Source organism: Solea senegalensis, linkage group LG11 (assembly GCF_019176455.1).
Source record: "Solea senegalensis isolate Sse05_10M linkage group LG11, IFAPA_SoseM_1, whole genome shotgun sequence".
Taxonomy (NCBI): Eukaryota; Metazoa; Chordata; class Actinopteri; order Pleuronectiformes; family Soleidae; genus Solea; species Solea senegalensis.
This window is the reverse complement of record NC_058031.1, coordinates 12,636,021-12,660,440: the sequence shown is the minus strand read 5'-3', so window position 1 is coordinate 12,660,440 and position 24,420 is coordinate 12,636,021. Positions and strand designations below refer to the sequence as shown.

The 24,420-nt window shown below is 39.7% G+C and overlaps 2 protein-coding genes across 7 annotated transcripts in view; one reads left to right on the top strand and one right to left on the bottom strand.

Annotated features, from left to right (window-relative positions):
* samd11 (sterile alpha motif domain containing 11) overlaps window positions 1-24,420 on the bottom strand; it is a 1,171,052-nt gene that overhangs the window by 547,410 nt on the left and 599,222 nt on the right. The window lies entirely within an intron of this gene.
* On the top strand, window positions 492-24,019 carry slc16a4 (solute carrier family 16 member 4). Of its 3 annotated transcripts, XM_044038087.1 has the most exons (11): window positions 492-1,254; window positions 3,727-3,812; window positions 4,555-4,667; window positions 9,630-9,780; window positions 10,007-10,139; window positions 10,292-10,435; window positions 10,749-10,910; window positions 11,004-11,648; window positions 16,645-16,856; window positions 19,908-20,001; window positions 22,156-24,019. In XM_044038087.1, exons 4-11 carry the CDS (start codon window positions 9,664-9,666, stop codon window positions 22,362-22,364), a joined length of 1,716 nt encoding a protein of 571 aa, XP_043894022.1. In that variant the 5' UTR covers window positions 492-1,254; window positions 3,727-3,812; window positions 4,555-4,667; window positions 9,630-9,663; the 3' UTR covers window positions 22,365-24,019. The 3 variants fall into 3 exon arrangements, with proteins under 3 accessions (XP_043894022.1, XP_043894021.1, XP_043894023.1); XM_044038086.1 differs by lacking the exon at window positions 3,727-3,812; XM_044038088.1 differs by lacking the exons at window positions 492-1,254; window positions 3,727-3,812; window positions 4,555-4,667 and adding an exon at window positions 4,688-4,954.

Sequence of the window (24,420 nt, the reverse complement as noted above, 5' to 3'; positions counted from 1 at the left end):
TCATGAACAAGCCATAACCTGAAAGTAAGTTTCTTTTTTTTCTTTGTTTTTTTAAAGAGAATGAACAGGATCACACACAAATTGTCTGGCTTACTGTTTCACTAGCTGCTTCTGCTTTCTCCCAAAGATTTTACAGGCAGTCTGTTTGTGTCCTAAGCCCCCAGGTGACCACACCATTACAATCATTCAAAGTTAAAATACTGTGAAGAACGCTTCTGCAAAAATATTCCTACTTGCATCAAGCTAATTTTGCTGATTGGATGCAAGCGCTGCATTATCGTTGTGAAAATAAGTTCTGTGTTGACCATCAAACTTAAAGTGCAATCAAAGATGAATGAACGTTCATTTTGAACATAAAAAGACCAACAATTATTATCATTATTATTATTATTATTATTGTTATTTTTTGTTTTAAACAAAAATATTTTAACACAACTGATGTATTTCATAATGCGCTTATTAGTTTCTTCACCTTCTATATTTTATATTATATTCAATCCCATATAAACATGAACAACAATACACATTTTTTGTTGTACAGTTAACACATATTCTAATACACGTATCACTTAAGAAAAGGTTTTTTGTCTTATGAAGATAATTCTTAAATATTTAAACCCATTTACCAGTGGAATATTACATCAATATTACATCATATTAGAGTAATTTACATCAACCATATCCTTGATTTTTTAATTCGGGGGAAAAAGAGCTCTGTCCTCCGCCGTATACGTCTAAACACACACATACAACCATTATTTAGTTGAGTGACTGTGCTTTGAGTGGAGCAGCTTGTTTTCTGTGGGCTGTATTTTGGTGGCGCTGCGTCTCCTCTCAGGACTCGACTGTGTAAAGTCTAGGGTGACACTGATGTTTTGACCGCAGAGCTCCTTACCGTCCTCTCCCCTCCTCCTCCTCCTCCTCCGAGCCCTCGGATGAGGTTCAATGCTACGCCTAAGTCACGTGGTTCCCTACAGCGAAAGCCTCGTTCGCTGCGGCTCCTCAGCGCAATCAGCGAGGCTGAGCCTGGGATGAGAGATGCAACTCAGAGAGGCACGTCTGTCGAGGCAAAGTTATGGCACGGTCATCCTCGGAGGAACAGGTCCTGCACCATTTTCTCTCTGCCAAAAAGTGCATCAGTGATGACGTGCACGCTTTTCTGGAACGCACAACTCCGGAGCGAGAAAACCCCAAATTACGCATCAAATCCAACTAATTGAAGTGAGGCGCGTCAAAAACACAGAGGGATTCCAGGTAGGTGCTCAATTTATGTTCCAAATGTAATACTTTGTGTGGCTGTTCACTAATTATGAGTTGTTTGGCTATTTGATTGTAATTTCATTGTTTTCTTCTCTGCTCCAACAAACCTGTCTCCGACTGAAAAAAACAAACAAACAAACCAATTGGCCCCCAAACTAGTATTCTGTGTCAAATTACCCTTTGGTTCAAAACTTTCCAAATACTTTGCTTTAGTGCAGTGCAACAGGCCTGTGGTGTGAAGATAACTGGCTGTGAGCCAGATGTTATCAAGACCTCCGTCCCCGTTTTCTCCGCATAGTAATGCGGGTTGTGTGCATGCCCTCCTAGACTAAGCCAAAAGCTTTTAGCTCTGAGTTTACGAGCCCATAATCTCACAATTCCTCATGACTGGTGTTTGGCTCTGCTCACAACAAAGGCGTGTGAATGAGGTTTCTTTTGTGAATTTGACTGAACTTGTCAGACACACACACAAACGATGATAACAAAATCTGTCACATACCGTTTAAATATCCAGAATAACTTTGACCCCATTATCTCCTTTAATAACAGAGTCATTATGTATAAGTCTAGAATAAGCGAAATACAATGGGATATGTTCATTTTGAAATGAATGAAGTATCTTTTTTGCTTTGAATGTTGTCTTTGACTTACACATTCTCTCTAGTACTGAGTACTGTGTGCATCAACAGTTACAGTGATGTCTGTAGACAGTTTTTGATTCTACTATCCCCTTTCCCAACAACAGTGCAACATTATTTATTTTTTTTGCTGTTTCAAGTGAAAATGTGTAAGTCTTTGCAATAGGAAATAGAGTTGGACCCCAATCAATCGACCATGGGGCCATGGAGCTTTGTTTTCATGTCATTACTTTAAACCCTTGTTGACTTTGTCAGCCTTTGTGTCAACAGTCTTCTGGCTTAAAACTGATGGAAGTATTATGTGAACTGTTCATTTGTGCATTTTTCTTTCTGCCAGTGTCAGAACAGGTCCCATCCCAGCACTGGCAGGCATGGCTTTGTTGCAACAAGTAGAAAACAGTCCTCATTAGACTGTCTAGAAATGTGTTTGTTAACAAAGGTTATGCTGTGCAATAAACTAAAACAGGCTGTGTTACACGAGGACATCATGTTGACAGTCCAAACCTGTGGAACAGGGAGGGGAGGTTTCCTCAAGCAAAGATGGGGGTGTATTCCTGCTTTTTGCATGGGTATAGTCTTGAATTGATTGCTTTTACTCCATCTTTTTTTTTTACTAGGAGACATTGATTAATAGTAATTTGTGGATGAGTCATTTTATAACTAACGCAACTGTAACTTAACTTGATAAAGTGGCGTAAATTTGCTAAAGAAGTTTTGTGTGTGGCAGGTCACCTTGAGCCTTGACAGAAATATGCAGAGCAGCTACAGTATTACAACTCAAATCGACTTATTTGGGTAAAACCTTCCATTCTGCCGAGACCCAGATTCAAACAAAGAAAAGAGCTGCATTAATACTAAATGTATAAAATTGTATAAATAACTAAAATTGTAGGTAATTGCATAATATTTGCTCTATCCATGTAGTGCAATTTTTATAAATCAGCAGCTTTTCCCCGCCATCTCATAAACTATATAATTAATAGTACAACACATTTGCATAACTTCAGTTAACTGTCATTAACTAAACATTAAATATGCAAAATAGGTAAAAATAACAAAAAAAACAGAATCTATAAATTTTAGATCGGAAAAATTTAGTTTTAATGACTTTGCAACATTTCTGAGAACAAAAGTTAATGAGAACAAAAATGCATGTTTTGTAATAACGATTAATACGATTAATAAATAATAATTGATCAATGCTGATGATTTAAAAAAAAAAAAGGAAGTATTTGCCCAACCGATTAAGTGCTGTAAGTGTTTGTCATTGTCTCTGTTATGAGAGGAAGAACTAGAGTGCAACACTCTGTTGTTTGTGCTGCACATGTGTCAGACTGCTGACTGAAGCACTATTTCTGCATCCCAGTGCAGGGCCTGGATTCTCTGATGTCTGCATTTCCTGACTAAAAAAAATATGTGAATAGCTCTTGTCCTCAACAACAGTAAGCCAGATATGTCCTCAGAACATGGCAGAGAACACTGACAGAACTAAAAGAATGTGTATGTTGTGCTATGTCTTTGAATAAATGATGAGTCTCTGTACCTGCTTTAATATGACAATAATCAATATTTGTTCAAATGTTTATCATATGCAAAGGTGATGATATGTCCTAATGTCCTGATATGTACTAATGAACAACTTCAAACATCAGAGGTGGGGGGAGAGTCATAAGTCACATATTTGAGGCCTTACTTGACTAACGCTGGTTAAAGACTCGACTCGACTTAGACTTGAGTAAAGTTGCTTTTTGTTTTACAGAATATTTACGCAAATGTTCTCAAATATTGAGGAGTTAATTCTGTTAATTCTGGTTTGTGTCTGCTTTAGCGGCCTGGTGTATAAACCTGGAAACCGGGCGACACAAACACCTCTACGTGAGATTTCATTCGACACTTCAAATCCCACAGAGAAAGGTTCAAAGTAACTGTTAACATTTTAGTTTGATTTATTTATATCTTATTTGTGTAAAAAGTTAATATAATAATTCAGTTGTATGGGACCGTGAAGCAATCCTTACATTGTATGAGTCATTCAGTGTTTCTATGACAAACAAAACTTAGTTCAAAATGATTTATTTTATTTAGCACATTTAAATGTGGAATATGTGGGAAATCATCTTCATCTTCAATCTTCATATGACTTGACTTGTAACTTGCTTGATTTAAAGCGGGGACGCGACTTGACTTGCTTAATTCTTGCAAGAATTTTTGCTGGTGTCTCGAGGGTAAAGACTTGAGACTTGCCTGTGATTCCCATGTATGACTTACCCGCATCTCTGACGATTATTACAGGTTTGGTTTCTAGTTTATTAGTGTGGCTCTTTACCATTTAGCATCCTCTCTTGCTGTAGACTCGGTCTCGATTGAGTTTCAAGTTGAATGGGACCAACATTTGCTGTCATGTGTGGAAGAGATCACTCTCAGCTCCTCTTTATGCATTATTTGTTGGATCCAGTCTCTGAATTGTGATGGGAGGCGTTTAGTGACCAGTTGAAGCAGGTTTTGCCATTCACAAGAATGCTCCACACAAAGAATTGTGTCATTTTAATATACAAAAGGCAGGGTAGAAAGTAACATATCTTTGCTTTCAGGTTTCAGAGATCTTTATCTTAAGCCTCAGTCACCATTATACTCTTTTTTCTTTTCTTTCTTGCAGGTACAAAGTTAATCTTGATGCAGCCATATTTCGTGAGGATGACACTCAGAGATTAGGACTTCTGACCCTATTCATAGCCTCTGCAGCCAGCAGGCAAACGACCAAACCAACAGGTAACACCCAACAAACATTTGAATCAGCCATTTTCTGAGAAATTCTGCTGATAACCACTTTATCCTGTAGCACACGATTACCTTTACATTTTTCACAGTAAAAGGAGTACAAATATGTAAATACAGTCTAGATTGCCATAAATGACATAAAGTTGTTTGTAAGAAATAATCCAGAAAAGGTTGCAATAGCAGGCTGCGCTGCAACTGAACACGTACTGGCTGACAAACGGTAGAAGCCGAGTCGAGCTGGGAGGACAATGACTGACTACATCACATCTGAATCACCTGTAAGCAAACACTAAACGTTACAGTATGAAGCATAGTTCACTGTGAGTTGAGTGAAATAGATCTTCCAACAAAGTGCTGTAAAACAGTGACAACGATCCCCAAAGCTGTGTATGTGTGTGTAGACTGGGTTAACAGATAACGACAACCCCAGACAGAAAACAAGACCCAGTGAACTTTGAGATTTGTCTGACATGGTCTCTGAAGAAAAGCAGGCTTTGAGCTGACGATGCTTCAGGGGACTCTCGTTGTAATTCTCCCTACTGTCCACATTAGAACAAAAAAAGGAGATTACTTAGTTCCCAGTGTTCAACACGAGTGACAGCAGCCACAGTCGCTGCTTTGTAGAAAAGTGCGGTGAAAAGCAGTTGAAGCTAATGGGAGCCTTTGGCTGTCTGACTTCACTGTCACTGTCTCTGTGGTGTGAATTTCCATGTCTGTGTTTCCCCACACAATGTTTCCTTGTTATTAAAATGTAGTCAAATGTAATCGATGCAAAAGGATTGGAACTTTCCCACGCAGATTTCTAATTGCTGAACTCCCATATTAACATTGACTGATATTTATAATGCAACTGTATTTTTGCCCCTGATCATTTAATATCACCAACAACCTGTCTGTATAATCATATGAGAATATGGAAATAATGGTGCAGTCACGTTGGTGTATGTTTGTGCATGTTTGCCTCTATTTGATTTGTTTGAATAAATCACCAGGACTGTAGTATGTTGGCGAGGTAGTCGTAATTTCCAAGTCACTTACCTGATTAAGGATTATCCATATTCATATTTACTGTACTAATAATATAAATTCACCACAATCAACTTATTGTGAGTGCATCGCAGTGCGTGAAAAAAAAAAAGTAAAACATCCCATCCCTAATTACGATGACAGTATGACACAAATATAAATGCTGTGTATGGTTATTATTACTTCCTCAACTATGACGCTCGCGAACCTCACAGTCACCAATCAATATTATCTGACAGCTGTAGCTTTTATTAGATTGACCAAATGATGCGAATACATGACCTACATCAGTTAAGTCAGCTATTTGATTGCATGCTGAGGGTGTGACTGCAGGGTTTTCCCCCTCTTCCCATACTGAAGTTTTAAGCGCCAGTTTGATCCTTTCCATGAGTCTTTTTCAAGCTTGGCTTAAATCTGCCTGAGAAGATGAGCGAGGTTTCCCAAAGCTGTTTAGTATTAACCTAAAACGTATAATCTGTGATTGTAATATAACCCAAAGCATGGCTCCATTACTGAAAATTCAAACAATGATCAGATGCTGCTTTCACTCCCTGACCGATTAAAAGGCAAAACATCTCCCTTAGAGCTGGTGTTATGTTGTGTCATAATAAGAACCCCTGCATGAGAAACACAATAGATACCATGTGAACGTTAGTCTTTTAACTGTTTTGGATACGGAATAACACAGTTTCTTTGTGCCGCAAATAGAATCACAATTTTTCCATGAAAACTCCTCCCTTTTGGCCAAGAGAAAAACATAAGCTTTTATAGGGGACCAATATATTGTGCATAATGGAAAGTTAAACCAAAAAGGTCTGCATTAACATTTAAATATCCTGTATATGGTGATCAAATTGTGGTAAGTTCTGCTGGTCTTGATTGAGGAAGGGAAGGTATGGAAACCTAGACAAAGGGTGTGAACCTGCATTCCTTACATTCCCTCAGTTATGGCAGTTATGGCAGGGGCTTCTTTTTACTGGGGCAGTGTCCTGGATTGTTCCTTCAGTTCCCTAGACAGTATTTATTTATTTTTTTTAATATAGTGAGGTGTTCTGGATCTGCTGCTATTGTTGGTTTGATTCAGAGATACCAGTTTGACATTTGAGGAGCAGGTTTGAATTGGCCTGACGCTGCCGGCAAAATGATTAATAATTGCCTTAATGTGCAGTAGAGCCAGGAGAGTGGATCTTGAGCTCTTTCTTTTTAAACTATGACAAATGTCATCAATGACAAACTGTGTTACCTTGTAACCCGTGTTATCTGATACTCTCCTCTTCTTAACCTCCTCAGTCGCCCTATTTAGTGCCTCATTTGGTCTGTTTGCTGTTTTTCTCATCTCCTCTCTGCTCTCGTCCTGTTCTCTCCTCCTCTCCACTGTCCTCACAAAAGAAAAAAATGTGATTAGATCATAAACTTACTGTATGTAGTTTATTAAAATACTAAAATGAATCACACAACAACCAATAATGTTAGATTTACTTTTCCATCCCATAGGGTCTTCACAGTCATCACTACTCATTAGTCCACACTGGCTCACAGTCACAAGTCACAGCAACATTTATTTGACAAAGCTACAGACCAATATACAAAGATAGTGTTATCAGCTGTTGCAGTCGATGGATTCCTTCATCGAGTCTTTCTCACCCTCTGTGTATCACACACGTGTACCAGAGTCATATGGATGAAGATTCCCATTGCTGTAATCCTATGTAAAGTAGTGCCTTGGAAATACTTGTCGTCACAGATGGCGACGCTCACACTTCTCCTGTCCTGACTTGTGTGCTGCTACAGCAACAGGAGAAAATGTGTTGCTGCCTCACCTGCATCTGTTGTCTTCAACTATTTCATCTCTCTTTAAACATTATGAAACTGTAGCCTGTGACTTAACATCACTAAATATAGTTTACTTTGTTTCATACGCGTATTCTACTCTATAAATGTTGAGTTTATGCCCCCATTCTGTTGTGTGTGTGTGAGTTTTCTCATTATTAAACTCAAAGATAGAGCACATTGTTTGAAAAGGTGAACAGTTGCAGTAGCTGCACTGGGCTGTGACTGTGTGGCAATGGCATGCTTCCAGGAGTGCGTCTTAGCAGAATGTTCAAATCCCAGCGGGGTGTCGCATCATTGGGCCAGTGGGCAAACAAAAGGATACATAAAGTTTTTACTAGCTCAGCCACTTTACTAGTCCGCTCTGTGTACCAAGAAGGTGGAGATCAAAAGATCGCATTGGTCGTTGTGACTCTTTCTTGCTGCAGGAATGGTGTTTTTAAAAGTTCCATCCCTGCAAAATTGTATGTAGGTCAGACAACGAACGAGTGTGGAGAACATTATTATATGCAGTGTGTCCTGCTGGTAGTGTGGTGTTAATTCTTGACTAAAAAAGAGCTAATCTACAATCCCCCATCGCTCCGACCCTCAGATCCCCAGCACATTTTCAAACACTTAAAGCACACTCTAAGGACAACTTGTGAACAGCACATGGGGTAAATATTTTCCTCACAGTACACTGGCCCAATTCATTCCCCTTTTAATCCGCTCTCTGCCTAATTTGGTCTCGGCTTCTTATGCATGTCTAAGTCACACTGAGTTACTGATGAAAGCCACATATGGCTGGTTATTATAAACACTTGTTTACTATGCCTTTTGATTTGTTCAAGGTAGCAATTGCTTTGCAGCTTCTGAGAAAAGGTTAGGACTGATTGCCAGTGTGGTTAACAAGTTAACAAGTCTTTACAAGTCAATGGAATTTAATTTCATCATTCAATGTAGTTCCAGGGTGGAAATTGAGAAGAAAAGAGAATTTGAAGGGTTGACTATAAAGTGTTAGAGGATTAAACTCTCATAAGCGCCAATAAAACTTTTGTTTATTTAATATGTGGAAGGAAGTAGATCTCTGGTGAAGAGTGATGAGGAGCAGGTAATGAAACAGCACACTGCCTGCTGTGGATGAAAACCACAGTACAGATATTTCATAATACAGTCAATAAACAGCTCTTGAATCACCTTTTCAACTGGAGTTAAAGTCTTAACTTCAGCAAGTTAAACATACAGTGTGGGTCCATGCAAAAACCAACCATACTGTGCACAAGTCTTAGATTTGTTGTTTTAGCAATGACTATATATATGTAGTGTAAATTTAAAATTGAAGTATTGACTTAATAATAGAAATAGCTAATAGAAATAGCAGCAGCCCTGTCTCTCTTAGCAGTGCTCTAAAGCTTTTACTTAGTACTGTATACAATAATTATAATTAATGTGATTATCATATAACCTGGTATGTTGATTTCTACTGTGACATCACTCTGTAAATAAAAAACATGGTTTACTGTGAGGGCTTTTCTCTCTCTCTCTGTTTCTCTACCTGATCCTCCTGAATGTCTGGGATTCATTCTCTTCCATATGCTATAGCTGCTGCAGAGTCTGGGAAAGAATCTGAAATCTAAGTTGTTTATATCTCTTCCTGCCACCGAGTGGTCTTTTTCTCAGCCTGTTTTTTGTGCATTGCTTCATAATAAGCAGTAGCTTTTGATGGGACAATGTGGGATGAGAGGACAGTCATTACTTCATGCCCAAAATAAATAAATAAATAAATAAATAGCAGACACCATTTATAAATGATTTAGTTGAGGTTTCTTGGTGGCTGCCTGAAGGAAAAGCAATAAGAGTAAGACAAACCTAATATTACATTTTGAGGTTTATTTTGATGCCACATAGTTTTTTTTTCATTGCCACTGTGAATAGCTCCTAGATATGAAATATATAATTGTTACAGTGTAAGACATTAATCTAAAAGGCTGCTAAATTATTATTTATATCCATGCAATCCAATCTATATTTATAGCCTGTACAATTAAATGAATGTGACTGACCTGATTATCTAGCCTATCTATTATCATTATTGACGTTTTCTTTCTTTTTTCTTAGTGAGACTTTCTTAGTGCAACTGAGTGACACAGCCATGAACCTCTTCAGGAAGGATGTCATGAACACAAAGAAGGAGAAGGAGAAGGAGATCCAATATGAGGATCCTCCAGATGGAGGCTGGGGCTGGATGGTGGTGCTGCATTGCTTCTTGGTATGTCCACCTCAGTTGTTTGCATGATGTAAAGACATCTTGTCGTGAATCATCTTGACGTCATGTCTAAAGCATACGACGCAAGGTTCACACCATCTGCACTCACTCAAAGGATTTAAGCCTTTGAACCAGAAACATTGCAATTATTACACATGATAATAATGTGTCGACCTCATAGACATCCTCTGCTAACAATGAGTCTGTGTGTGTGTGTGTGTGTGTACAGGTAAATGTCCTGGTGATGGGAACACTGAAGACATTTGGGATTTTTTTTGTGGCATTCCAAGATGAGTTTGAAGGCTCTGCGGAGAGCATCAGTTGGATCGGTTCCATCATGTCCAGTATGCGGCTGTCTGGAGGTTTGAATCATAACATATGAACTATTTCTGCATCATCTATTTAGCTCTGTGTCTGTCTTTATGTTCACACTCAGGGATTGAACTGCAGTGAGTGACGAACATTTTTTTTCATATGCTGTGTCTTTGTGCTTCGTCCACTGCATCCTTTGTAGCACCCATGGCCTCTGTGGCATGTGCCAAGCTTGGACCCAGGGTGACCTCCATCATTGGAGCAGTACTGGTTAGTGGAGGCTTCCTCTTAAGTATTTTCGCAACTTGCGTGGAGTTCCTGTACTTCAGCATGGGAGTGATAGTTGGTGAGTAGAGACAAACTGCTGCCACTAATTATTATTATTATTATTATTATTATTAATTATGTTTATTTTTTGCCTCCTCTATCAGTCAGTACGCCATACACTGTTTTGCAATATGCCTCCTCTCGAGGTTGTTCCTCATTAGGCGTTTCCTGGTTGACCTGTTACTCCACAGACAACAATGTCTTTCTACGTCCATTAACTTAAAGACATTACATTCTTTAAGCATACCTTTGTCTTCTTCTTGTATTATTTCTGGGTCAAAGCTGGGGGATGGGAACTGTGCAGCATGTGCATAATAATCCTTTTCTTGTAGGAATGGGTTTCGCACTATTATACCAGTCCTTCTCCGTGGTCACTGCTCTGTACTTTCGAAAGAGGTTAGCAACAGCGTATGCAATTGGACGGTCTGGAATGGGTTTGACCTTTGCCCTCGCCCCGTTTACTCAGCTGCTTCTGGACCAATATTCTTGGCAAGGTAGGCAGTAGGATTCTTTTAATAAGCAGACCGTAACTTGTGTTTTGACTTTGTCTTTTCTGTGACATTTTGAGCTTTCTTTCTGTCCCACAGGGGCGTTGCTGATTCTTGGTGGTCTCATGCTGAACCTGGTGGCCTCTGGGATGCTTCTGCGACCCATCAATGTGAAGCCTCCTGTGTCAAACTCTACCTCGTCTCCCATCCAAAAGAGCCCCACTATGTCTATCAAGAGCACCTCAGAGAAGGAATACACCAAGACCAGCTTGAATGGCTCCTCTCACTTATCCAATGGCATTTCCCAGTCAGACTTATTCCCGTCCCCTCCTCCTCCTCACAGGGACACTGAGAACCTGGGGAATGAATGTACTCAGGGACTCCAGTCATTGAAGCCTGAACTGACCAGACTGGTCCTCAGTGGTGTGAATGGCCATGAACCTCACCATGACATGGGTCAGTGTAAACCCACATCTCCTGACAGCTCAGCTGAGCTCAATGGATACAAGAATGGTTCCACCAATAATGGATTTCCCTCACATGCCAGCGTACCCAGTGAGGTGAAAGTCAAAAAAGCCAAAGTACTTGATTTCTCCCTACTTAAGGACCCGTTCTTTTGCATCTACACTTGGTCAGTAGTTTTCAGCCAGCTGGCGTACTTCATCCCCTATTTCCACCTTTCTGCCCGAGCCAGAACCTTGGGCATCGATGCCATGGATGCATCTTTTATCATCTCTGTGGCAGGTGAGACACGTTGGTTTAAAGTACCACACCTTTGTCGTATTCACCCACACAAATTGTTCAGTTATATAGACTAGTAGATATTGATGTAGTGTGTTTATTGTTAGGGCTGGGTCATACTTACCATGTTCCGCATTTGTTCCACACATGCGATCTCACGTGCCATTTTAATAATGGCTATTTCTCACGAGGAGTTTGCCTTCTTTTGTATGTCTTCGTATACTTTGGGTGCGTTTGCAGTAGCCTCATTTAGTGTGGTTAAATCGAACCATGGTTCGTTTTCTCTCCTAGTACGTCGTCTTTGGATTTGGTGTAAATGTAGTCTGAGACCCCTTGCAAGTGAACTCTGGAGCGGTTCATCACTGATGTGAACTCTAGCTGCACCTATCACTGGAAGCGCAGTATTTACGGCTACAGTCTCAGCATTCTCGGCATGCTTATCTACATCCAGAAGTGAGGCGAAGGGAGAGCCGGGAGATCCTCCGTGTCTGGCAGGTCCCATCTCTTCCTTCTCCACAGGCAAACTAGCTCATTCAGCCAAGTATTGTTGCCCCAAAGTGCAGCAAAACTGCCTACTCACCTCTGTTTCTTGGCCGCGGGCAGTAGGATGAGCACAACACCTGCTGCTCAGGACCCTCCAGCCTGCGGGTGAGAAACAGTGGCGAGTCTGCGGTTATTGCGGCAGTCCAGGCTTACAATGCTATCTCCGCTAAATGTGCAATCCACAGGTAAGCACTTTATCCTCACTGGGTAATGTGTATGAGAATACTGAGGCTGAGGCCCATAGACAAAAGCAGCAGCAAACAAAGTCAAGTCTTTTAAGTGTATTACTATACTTAAAGTGTATCACACAGTGTCTTTATAATAAACATATACTAAGCAATATTCACAGACATATTGGATACATGCATCAAATGAATTTGCACATGTAATCAAAATACATATAAACTCCCCCACTTTATTAACACATAGCTTTAATAATGCTTACTGAACTATTTTGATAAGCATTTCAAAAGACCCCACTCTCTGGTATGTTATGTCTGTTTCAAGCTCTCTGTCCCATTTGGCGAATCTATATCCAACACCTGACCATACTTAGTCATTGCCATTTGTTTTTACGGTTAAAAGCTGCTGTTCATTCTTAATTCCCCTTGTCTTACCTCTCCTGTGGTTGATACACCACTCATGTAATACAATCTTTTTTTTAAAAAAACAGACTAGACTGCTGTACTTGTACTTCAGATCCAACTTAGATTTCACAGTGACTGTGAGGAAGCAGGTCCAGGTTTTAGGGGTGATGTGAAAAATGTCCCCACTCAACTTCTGGGCATTAATTATTTGTGAGCTGCTGAGTCTCTGCAGTCTTATGTAATGAATGTGCTTACATAAAAGCTGAACTTTGGTCTACTGGCCAGCGTGGGTGAGTTTAGCAGTATGACATTGATGAGGCCACTCCATATGAACAGAAAACAGCATTAACATTTTGACCACAGACCCCATCTGTGTGTAATTCATTAAGAGTGCTTGGTCAGGCTTTGTGAATAATTTAAAACACCCTAGATGGGGTCGCGTGTTTATGAGTTACAGGCTTCTGTTTTGTAAGCTTTCCCCGTGTACTCAGTACTCTGCAGATAGAGATCATTTTCCCCTTCATATCTGGTGTCTTTTAGATAGTGATAGTGACTGTCACATGGTATGAAACACATCTGGTGTGAGGATGCTGTAGTCGCGGGGGACGTGAAAGTTGCTTTTGTGATAGCAGCACAAGGATTGAGGACAGACTTACATTTGCTACATATTAAATGTTTTGCTCGGTTTGGCTTTTAAGGACAGATGTGGTTTTATATTGTCCTTGCGATTGTTTAGGTGATATTCTTTTAGAATTCTTGCATGGTGAAATATATAGATAGAATAGAATAGAATAGAATAGAATATACTTTATTAATCCCTTGCGGGAAATTCTTTCGTCACAGCGCTCCAGTGTACAAAGGTAACGAATATTATGATCCAAATATTCGACATGACCCTGTTTAAAATAGCAGTATTTTATGGAGGAAATCCGTTCGGTTCATCTTAGCACACACCTGCAAAAAAGTCCCATGTTTGGGAAATCATAAAGCCCCAGTTTTTTTATTGGATCCAGATCTGGGCTCTGCCTGAGCCATTATACAACTTTCATCAGTGAAAGTATTCCTTTGTCGATTTAAATGGTTTAAATGTCATTATTGTGCTAAAGGTTGAAATCAAACTATATCATCAGCTTTCTAGAAGATGAAGAATTGGTAATATTTGTAATTTCCACCTTGACTACATTTTCAGTTGTGACTCAAGAAAAGTAGTCCTGAAACACGATATTGACGCCTGTATTCTTTTTCATACATAATAGTAATTCAGACACACTCTGTATCATGTTTTACATTTTACTAAAAAAAGAAAAAAACAAAGTTGTTGGGAAAAGTGAAGAAAACACTATGTCCTTCACAAGAAACACAGCTGGGATAGGAACAGTTATGGACTGAGCTGAAAATATGACTGGAGTCAAGTAACATGAATGTATAAAATTACGCAGGATACAGTAAAATTAAATGAGGAATATGCTTCAAGGCTTCTAAGGTGCCAGTGAGCAACAAGTTAAATTGCTTGTTCTGTCACGTTGTCTGGTCCTGTGCTATAATGAGAGAGAAATAGAGACGGAGCCAGGGAGACGGGGCCACACACACCACAAAGCCTCCGTCCCAGAGTCCCACTGTCTCTCTTTCCCCGATGCAGCGTTTGTCATAGAGGCCCATTGACTGGGCTGAGCAAGGGAGGCCACTATCATCCGGGTCTGTGTGTTTGTCAGCTCTCAGCCACCAAACACTGGAGCTGACTGAAGTCGCTAAGCAACAGTTTACTTGTAAAAGTTGCTGGCATGTTGACAAGGAGGGCCCTCAACTTTGCTCATGTCCAGTTCTGAAGTGACTGATACTTTGCAGAAGAGCACTGATGCAGCAAAATGTACAAAAGACAACACAACACAAGCCAGCAACAACCTCAGAGGGAAAACAAAATTGCTTTTATTGTCCTTTAATTTAGTGACAAGATGGCCTGCTATGAGTACACAGTCAGCCAGAAAACAGGCATAAAACTCCAAAAAAAAAACCAAAGGCTGATTATATTCTCTCATCTGTGTGAGAAAACAAATATAATAGTGTTAAGATTAACTGGCACAGAAAGGTGGAAACACAGAGACTGTAGTCTTGGCAAGGACATGCAGATGGAACACATTAGGGTGGACCGGGTAATTACAGGGGTGGAAACCTAGGAGAGCAGGAGCTGAAGTGTCTGAACTGAGACAAGATGTAAATATTTCATAGTAAAACAGGAAATAATGGGGGGGGTGTCTGTATTCTAAGTGCATGGTCTAATGCACATAGTGCAAGTGCATTTGGGGTGTGTCCAATTCACTGTCAGGCACATGATTCAATTGTACTTAGTCTGTTTATTAGTCTTGGTTGTTTTCAGCATGATAAACTAAGCAACGTGTCAGTTACCATTAGCTTTGAAAGCCAAGTTCACACATGGTTAGTTTCTCTTTCACTTGTGTGTAACAAGCTCACATTGTGCACTCACACATATACAAGCACATTATTATATTGGTACTGCTATCCAAAATGATGTGCAAAAACAGAATCACTGAAACTAACAGAGACACTTGGCTTGCACTTTACACGACTTTGCAACACATGTAACACAGGACCCAGACAGTAGGATGACATGCTATACAGAATATATAGAAACAAATGGACAAAGCCAATAATGTTCTTGGTGCCACGTTGAAGCTGCAGTGTGTTGAGGTTGAACACGAACAGCTGCAGGCCTGGATCAACCTGCTGAGGCGAAAACACACAAACAAACGCACAACTTATCTGTATGCAAGCAGGGACACTCCACAGGACACTGTCTTGGGTCGCTAGAGGAGGGCTCATAAACATAGCACAGCTGCTTCATGTAATTCTTCAAACAGCGAGAAACTCTCTAGATTCAGTTATGTAAGAGAGGTAGAGGTGTTCACTGACGAGGCATTTCATTCAAACCCATAAAGAATAAAGATTTAGTTCATCGTCATTTATAACTAACCCAGTGTTAGATGATCGTCACCTCTTGTAACTCAGTCATTTTACTGTAGGAAAAGTAATATTTGGCCCAATTGTCCTCTGTTTTGGGTTTAGTCTGAGTGTAAATGGCTGCAGCCATTGCAGTTGTGGTGCAGAGCCTGAGCAAAGGATGGGTAACTCTGATCCGCACAGAACCAGTTTGTTTCATTGATCAATGGCTAAGCGCAGCCTGCCTGTAGCTATTCCTGTGACGGTCAATACACCACTGCAGTTTCTGCACTGCCTATCGCGTTCCAGTTGACCTCAGCAGTGAGCAGCACGCATCTTGCCCTGTCATCATACCTGAATAGAGCAAACACTGAATAATGAGCAGTTAAGCCAGGAGTTGCCATCGTTTGTGGATGTAACTAAACATTTGACGAAAAAGGGAGCAACATCACACGTGCTACGATCTGTGCAACTATTGCAGTGTATTCTTCCCTCACATTCTTTCTTTACTCTGTCTACACACACACACACACACACATACACACACAGAGTATGGTGCCTGCAGTCATCTTAACCAGTTTATCTGAGCTAAACCAAATTCCATGCCTTCAGGTTTTGTGGATTACAAAACCTGAAGGTTAATCCACAAAACACATAACACTTTTATGTGTTTTGTAACACATAACACATTTACCTTTTGGGTGAGCTTGTGAATTAGGATGATGGTTGTTGTCATTAATAGTCTGTTGGACTGTTTTTTTTTGTTTTATTACCTGGATATTTTGTTGTCCTGTATGTTCTCCACTCTGCCTCTCTGCTGAAAACACATATCAAATCCTTCTACTCAGGAGTGTCACCTTTTTCCTCTCTATTTTTAGAAGCTAGTTTAATTCCTTTGTTTGCTTGTGTTACAGGTATCACAGAGACCATCGCCCAGTTAGCCTCAGGCTGGGTGACAGACAGGAACCTGTTTCATAAATACCACTACCACAAAGCATACCTGATACTCTGTGGCCTGGTCAACCTGCTCTCCCCTCTGGCAGATTCCTACATCCTGTTGATGGTTTATGCTGTCTTCTTTGCCGTCTTCTGTGGTGGCTACATGGCTCTGCTGCTGCCTGTTCTAGTAAGGATACCATTTCATGTGCATAGTACAGTGCTTACGCTTTAAAAATCATCAACTCCTGATAAACCCTCCCATTTTATCAGTTGTGTGGGTAAATGATGTGGTGGGTTAAACACGTTCAAAAATCATGAGCATTTCATAGATAATGAAATGTTTATTTACAGCTGTTTAGTTGCTAGGTGAATAGGAAATTGCGTTTTTTAAATCTCTTGTTTATTGTTTATTGTTTATTTGTTCCTTTTTGTATTTTCAGAAACAGAAGTACATCTAAATACATGTTTATTTTATTTTTTATTTATCATTTTTTTGGGTGGAAATTACAGACCCCACAAAATAAATTGCTGCCTAACTGTTGCTGCTAAATTCAATCTATAATGGTTTCAACTGGGCTTTATCCATAAATGTATCCAAGGCTTTGGTTCTGGTCTCCTTACCGTGTTGCATGGCAGGTAAAGGTAAATCTAAATCACTTGAAATAAAAGGCAATAAAGGTTAGTGGGGTCAGCCAAGGAACCACAGATTCAGAGATGTGACCAATAGTACCACGGTGTACTCTCTCTTTTTACACGGTACCCATCAGTGTCACTCTCACTATATTATCAGTCAGTAGTTCATTTACCATACTATACAAGACCATAATATAACCTCTATAATCTTGTGAATGATAAATACTTTGAAGTGGGTTCATCGTTTCACATACTGAAGGTAAAAGTATCCATTGGAGATATTTCTTAACAACCGTTATGGGTGGAACAAGATTTTAAGTCAGCGAGTATCCAGTATCTTGAGGTCACATCTCACCTGCAAACATGAGATCATGTGCTGTACATGGTGTGACTTCCCTTTAAAGGCCAAGACATGCCCCTGGGACAAACTGACAAAAACTCTGACTATAGAAGGCATCTTATATTGCGTTCACACCAGTTCTTCACATCTTCAACCATGAGTTCTTAGTAGTTACTGCATTTGTGTATGTGTGAGGAACTCACATTCACTCATGAACTGGATCTTTGATCTGTGTTTGGATCCAATTTGTTGTGAGAAAATATGCAAACAAACATAAACATGTCTCAAAACCCATTACACACACACACAGACACGTTTGTGCTTCATTCATAGTGAGGACCCACATAGGTATAATGCATTCCTAGCCCCTTACCCTAACCTTAACCATCACAACTAAATGCATAACCCTAACCTTTACTCAATTGTATCCCAACCCTAAAACCAACCCCCGAAAAATCATTTAAAGACGTTCGGACCAGCTAAAATGGCCTCACTTTGCCTTCTGTATAGTTTATATGATAGATGATATGATGAGATTTTGGTCTTCACAAAGCCACAAATACATGACTACACACACACACACACACACACTGGTTTGTGCAGGCAGTGATTTACATTCATTTAGACAGACGGAACAATGCAGTATCACTAACCCTAACTGAACTGCAATTCAAGTCTAGGCCTAAGACTTTTTGTATATCTTATTCTCTACTTTGCACTACAATTGTGTTTTAATTTATACAGTTGTGTTTTAATTTATTCTTGTTTGATCTCTGTCCTTTGGCTGCTGCAACATGTGAATTTTCCCAGGGTGGGATCAATAGTCTAATCTAATCTAATCTAGTCTAGTCTAGTTTAATGTAATGTAATGTAATCTAATCTAATCTAATCTATTCCATTCTAATGTACTCTAATCTAATCGGATCTAAATTTAACTACTTACTCTGAAATGAGGTTCTGCCTCATCCCATAAGCACTACTGGACCTGAGGAAACTCATAGGTCACTCATAGACATAGTGCATTCCATAACTTATTAACTATCACAACTAAATGCCTAACCCTAACCTTAACCCTGTTTGAACCCTAACTATAAAACCAGGCTTAACCCAAAAACAGATATGACAGAAATTAGAATAAAAGGTTTTTTTTTGCTTGATAAAGTTTTTTGTTCATGTATAAGATATTGTATGTTAATATGTCACAATACACAACTCAGGCTTAAAACTTCATTGCGGTGTACACTGTACACAGCTGATCAGGAAGTCTCTGGGTGAACGGTGACACTTTTTAGAGCAGTGGGCTTCTTATGCAGCAGCTACAAGCTGAGGCAGGGTGTTTTTGGTGCTACTGCAGTGTATGAGAGAAACAATAAGTCTTTTGAACATCACGCGTTCTCCTTATATCTCCCGAATAAAAGAATTGAACTAGTGACAAAGATATGGGCACGCTGAAGCAACATGCCACCAACCTCATCCAGTTCAAACTAGCAAGTCAGGGGTTTTGTGATGTATTTTCAGCTGTTACCTCAGACGTTCGTTCACTTATGTGTTGACAGACTTGTGCAGGAAAAGGGCAATCTCCCAGTCTAATGTTAAGAAAAGGGTGACCCCGATGACCGGGCTTCCAACCTCAGGCCTGAAACTTGCTGACCCAAATAGATGAAGGGGACAAAAAATAAGTAACTTAGTGTATGTTTTTGTATTCGTAAAATAGTATTACTGTGGATTTAGATCTCTTTTATAGACTGGAATAGAAACCTCCACTATCATTTGTGTGCTTAAATATAACGAAAGTGCGAGTGTTCTGACCAAGGACACGGACTAATACAAATCATGCTCAACATCCATCCATCCATCTTCTACCGCTTTATCCTCCACATGAGAATCGAAGGGGTTTGCTGTGCCACTCTCAGCTGACATAAGGCGATATTTCACCAGTCCATCACAGGGCCACATAGAGACTGTCTACTCTCGCACTCACACCTACAGTCCAATTTGGAGTGTCCAATTTGCCTAATCCCCAAATCTGCATGTCTTTGGACTGTGGGAGGAAACCGGAGAAGCTGGAAAAACATGCTCAACCTAATTTTTTTTTTTTTCAGATTTTATTAAAGTGTTAGTACTTGTTAGTAAATGGGTAACTGTTTTTATTTATGTGTTGCTATTTCTTTTTAAAGCATGACACGCGTTGGCAAATGTTTTAAAGCCACAGTGCAAACAGAAGAAGTCTCGGTGTGACAAAAGATGTGTTGTTCTGCTCGCCAGGTCGATCTCGTGGGCGCGGAGAAACTCAACAACTCCATGGGCTTCTCCATGTTCTTTGTTGGCCTGGGTTGCCTCACGGGGCCTCCGTTAGCAGGTGAGTGGATCCCGTCTGCACATGCACACGATAACAAACATGAACAACACATGTGCACTGAAGACTGTCGTCAGCATGACCTCACTGACAGGACAGGTTTGTGACACACGGTGATGTATGTACACATGTTTTAAGTGGGTAAATAACGGGATCAGTGGAAGGACTGAAAAGCCCCTTTTATTTCTATATTTTTGGAAGGGTTTATGGCACATTCTTTCATGGGGCCCCAGATTCCTTGCAGTGCCTCCAAGTATGTGTTTGCCTTTTTGTGTGCATGCAGAAACTGTGTTGTGAAAACTGAAACTGACAGGAGAAAAACAACCTACATTTGCAGTCTGGAGATTTTGGAGGGGATTATGGATCAGATTTCATCCTGCCTACAAGCCTGTTGTGTGTTCATGGTGGGGTTTAAGTCATTTTTTTAAGTGATGACAGATTGTCTTTGTTAGGTGTGGAGAGCTGTTTCTAATCTGGCAGCAGTTTGTTATGGTGTGTGTTTTTTTTTTTGCTGCATACTTCCTCTAATAAACCATGCCTTTTTCTAGGTCAGCTCAAAAAATACTACCAATGTCAATCATTTGGTCAAATTAAACCACTTGTTTTCTATAATATAAGGAGTGCTGAAAATTGCAGACTTTTTTTTAATTGCCCCTAGGAAAACTAGTTTTTCCAGCTGTTAACATGTGGCCCCAGTTTAAGTGTATGTATAAGGTTTTTTTTTCTTTGAACCTAATGTCATAGTCCCTGGATGTAGGATGTAGGGTCATAATTTGACTTATGGCCCCCCTCCCGAAGGTGGTACGGAAATAGCATGTGGCTCTGTTTACCATTCCTGTGGTTCAAGTAAGAAACTGATGTAAGGCAAAGCATGATCTACAGGTTGTTATAACATCCCCATTGTCCAGTTCCTGCCTTCAGGCAAGTCTGGTAACTGATTTAACTGCAGCTGTAGTGTGGACATAGCTGCTATTTATTTGTCTCTCGCCAATTCACCTGTTTCGAAATAAAATGTCATCCAGAACCATAGGAAGACAGGAAGTTATAGAATGAAGTTATAGTATACGGTCACCTTCAGTGTAGTTTATTCAAACAAACAAATGAGTCCTCGTTATGTGTTAAGTGATTTTTAAAGTATGTTTTGAAATGGGGAGATCAAAGAGTTCATTTGTAAAAATGTATATAAAATTAACTGTTTTATTGTACCTAACTGTATATTCTGTTAGCTTTAGATTACTTTTTTGTGGATTTCAGTGGATTTTGGTTTTTCATTAGTTTAATAACATCAACTACAGCAGTATGACATAAAGCAGCTGTAGCTCCACAGGCAGTAAAGGGACAACTGGAGAAGTTAACAGTCAAATTGATTGAACGTTGGTTGACTGATTACATTTAAAACGTTTTGGGTTTTTTTCACATTGATATTCTTCATTTTATTGAGTGGAGGTTTTCATCTGTGGCCTGAAGTCTCCTGATGCAAAAATACATTTCGTACCAGATGTCATTTTCAATAACACTTAGGGCTTTAACTAAGTTTTTTGTATGCTCAGTATAGACAGTGACTTAAGTGGCTTTCCTGTGATCACACTTAGTCAGTCAGTCAGTCATCATCTAACCGCTTTATCCTCCACCAGAGGGTCGCGGGGGGTGCTGTGCCAATCTCAGCTACATCGGGCGATAGGCGGGGTACACCCTGGACAGTTCGCCAGTCCATCGCAGGGCCACACACAACTAGAGACAAACAACCATTCACTCTCACACTCACTCCTACGGTCAATTTATAGTGTTCAATTTACCTAATCCCCACATTGCATGTTTTTGGACTGTGGGAGGTAATAACTTTAATAACTAAAGCTACACCATGTTTCTCTCACAAACATCACATTAATCTTGATTGATATTTAATAACTGAAGCTCAAAAGCAACCTGATGTGTAATAGCTGTTCTTGTATCTAATCTAGAAAGCTTGTTTAACAGCTGCTTAGATACTGATGTGAAGTGTCTCCCTCTTACTAAAACATTTACACGAGTAATTACATTACTATCAAATGTAGTAGGTCAAATGTAATAGTTATAGAGGAGGCGACACTCGGTTGGTTTCCTCACTTTAACTCCACATGAAATAAAAGCGACTCCTGTGTGGTTGGTGTTTTCCAGGATTCCTCTATGACTACACTCAGACTTACGACTGTTCCTTCTACCTGGCTGGGCTCTGCTACCTGCTCTCCTCAATCTCTCTGTTCTTGGAGCCACTGGCTCAGCGCTGGAAGCCCGGGAAGAAACTGGTTCAAGGCAAGAGAGCAGAGGGCAGCTGTAAGACCAACGGCTGCTTCACCCCTGACCGTCCGCAGAACGGCGTAGTGTAGGAGTAAAACCCAGGGAAAGCTTTCGATCTTGAATGAGCATGAGCATGACTATGGGCCGCAACATGAAGTCGGAACCTAAGTGACTCCTGATCTCTGCAAGAGACATTGTCTGACGAGAACCAGAATATGACCACAGTGGCATGATGTCAGTGGACAAACAGTAGTCAGGGAATGGGTGAATCATTTGTTTAGCTGAACTTTTGAAAAGCCAAAATTTTATTGTCAAATTGCAAAAATACTTTTTCCTCTCTTTTTTCTTTTGGTTAGGGTTAGGGTTAGGGACCACAGCCAGCACATGTCAGTATTAGCAGCATGTCAATTACAACTTTCACAAACATAAAACAATTCTGTCAAGAAAAAAAAGCCAGAACAAAACAGACATCAATTCTTTGTTTGTGATTTGGTGACAATGCTGGCACTGATGCACTTTGGGCGACATTGTGATTCTGTTGCACATTTGCTTTGGCCTTTAACTTTGTCCGTCTCTATGGCATCATGTGTAGGGTCAGACAGTAAAGTTCAATTCTTCACCAATTTCACAAGACGATAGGACAAAGGGGAGAGTGTTTGTCACATATAAGCATTTCAAAGCTACAGTACAGACAGTGTGCTTGTGTTCAGCTATGCACACACATGTTCTTGTTTTTGTACGTTTATTAATGAATGTTCTGGACACTAAGACACACCATTCAGATAGATTTTTTGGATATCTCTTGCTTTACATTTTTTTCCCCCACATAGGGCATTACTGGTATCTTTAAACAAAGTGTTTTTGTTTTTTTTACTGACCCCTTAATACCCTTGCATACCTTATTAGTCTTTGTATTTGATTACATTATTTAAGTTTTTTTTCATAGTTTTTACAGTTTTTCTGAAACTTGACATTCACAAAAATGTCAATAGCTGGTGACTCTAGATAATATACACATAGTGTTATATTACCTGAATTTCATCTCTCGCCTCTGAACTCAGTAGCTACTTTTGGTGTCAGTGCTTACATGGTGCACACACTGATATATCAGCTGCTGTCAGTGCACACGACTCCTGCAATTTGAGATGCTTCCATTTGAAAACGTGCACTGTCAACAGTAAACTAAGTATCAACTGACATCCAACCATTTAAACTGCTTTTAGCATCTAAAAGTAATGTTTAAACTAATTGTACTCTTCAACTGTTATTATTTAAACTGACATTCAGCAACTACTCATCTCTTCATTTGCAGTTTAATGTTGAAACACAGTGTAGCTGTGTTCAGCTTTTACTCTTCAGCCGTCAGTTTAAACGCTTTTTTCTATGACATAAGAAATGGACATCCCAGCTGAATCATTACATGACTGACTGACCGACTGATTGCAGCTTCTTTCAGCTCACTTTGACTGACACCTCTGCTCTTTTCCACATTTCAACCTGTTTACAGTCATTGCACCTGCAATTTACTACACAAATAAGCACACTTAATTTTCTTCTATTTTTTTTTTATATATCAAATCTGTTGTGAAATTTTTAAATGCCTACTACTAAAAAAACCTGCTCCTTCTGTGGATCAAAGAATAATATTATGCATTTATATCAATAATGACTTGCCAGAACTGCTGACAAAAACTTGCTCACACATTACTCTCACCTTGTGAGCTTTTCTATTCTTTTTTTTTTTTTTTTTTTTTTAATTAAACCTGCCACACGCACACTATCACTGAAACTTAAGCAAACATACCACCTCATTATTTTGATCAGAGTTGGCTGATCCAGGTCTAACGGACCTGATGAACTCCACCGAGCAGCAGAACCTCCTGACTGTCATTGTATCGACCTTATTTGTCTTTAAATCTCTGACCAACTGTTTTATAAAGTTGTTTTGCCAATGTTGCCCATATAAATGTACGGGGCCCCAAACTGACTGTTGCCCAGCCTTTACAGTGCCTGCAGGCAGCCGGTTAATGGCAATGCAACTTATGATTTTATTGTGTTAATCTATGGGAGTCTTTATATATATATATATATATATATATACATATATATCAACATAAATCTATGAATATTTATATATGTACATGT

What these genes read in the sequence shown, in the direction of transcription:
- slc16a4 (XM_044038086.1), top strand. Translation starts at nt 9,664, where the DNA reads ATGAACCTCTTCAGGAAGGATGTCATGAACACAAAGAAGGAGAAGGAG. An exon ending in CAGCATGGGAGTGATAGTTG is followed by an intron (nt 10,436 to 10,748) that starts GTGAGTAGAGAC and finishes CTTTTCTTGTAG; the next exon opens with GAATGGGTTTCGCACTATTA. An exon ending in CACGGGGCCTCCGTTAGCAG is followed by an intron (nt 20,002 to 22,155) that starts GTGAGTGGATCC and finishes GGTGTTTTCCAG; the next exon opens with GATTCCTCTATGACTACACT.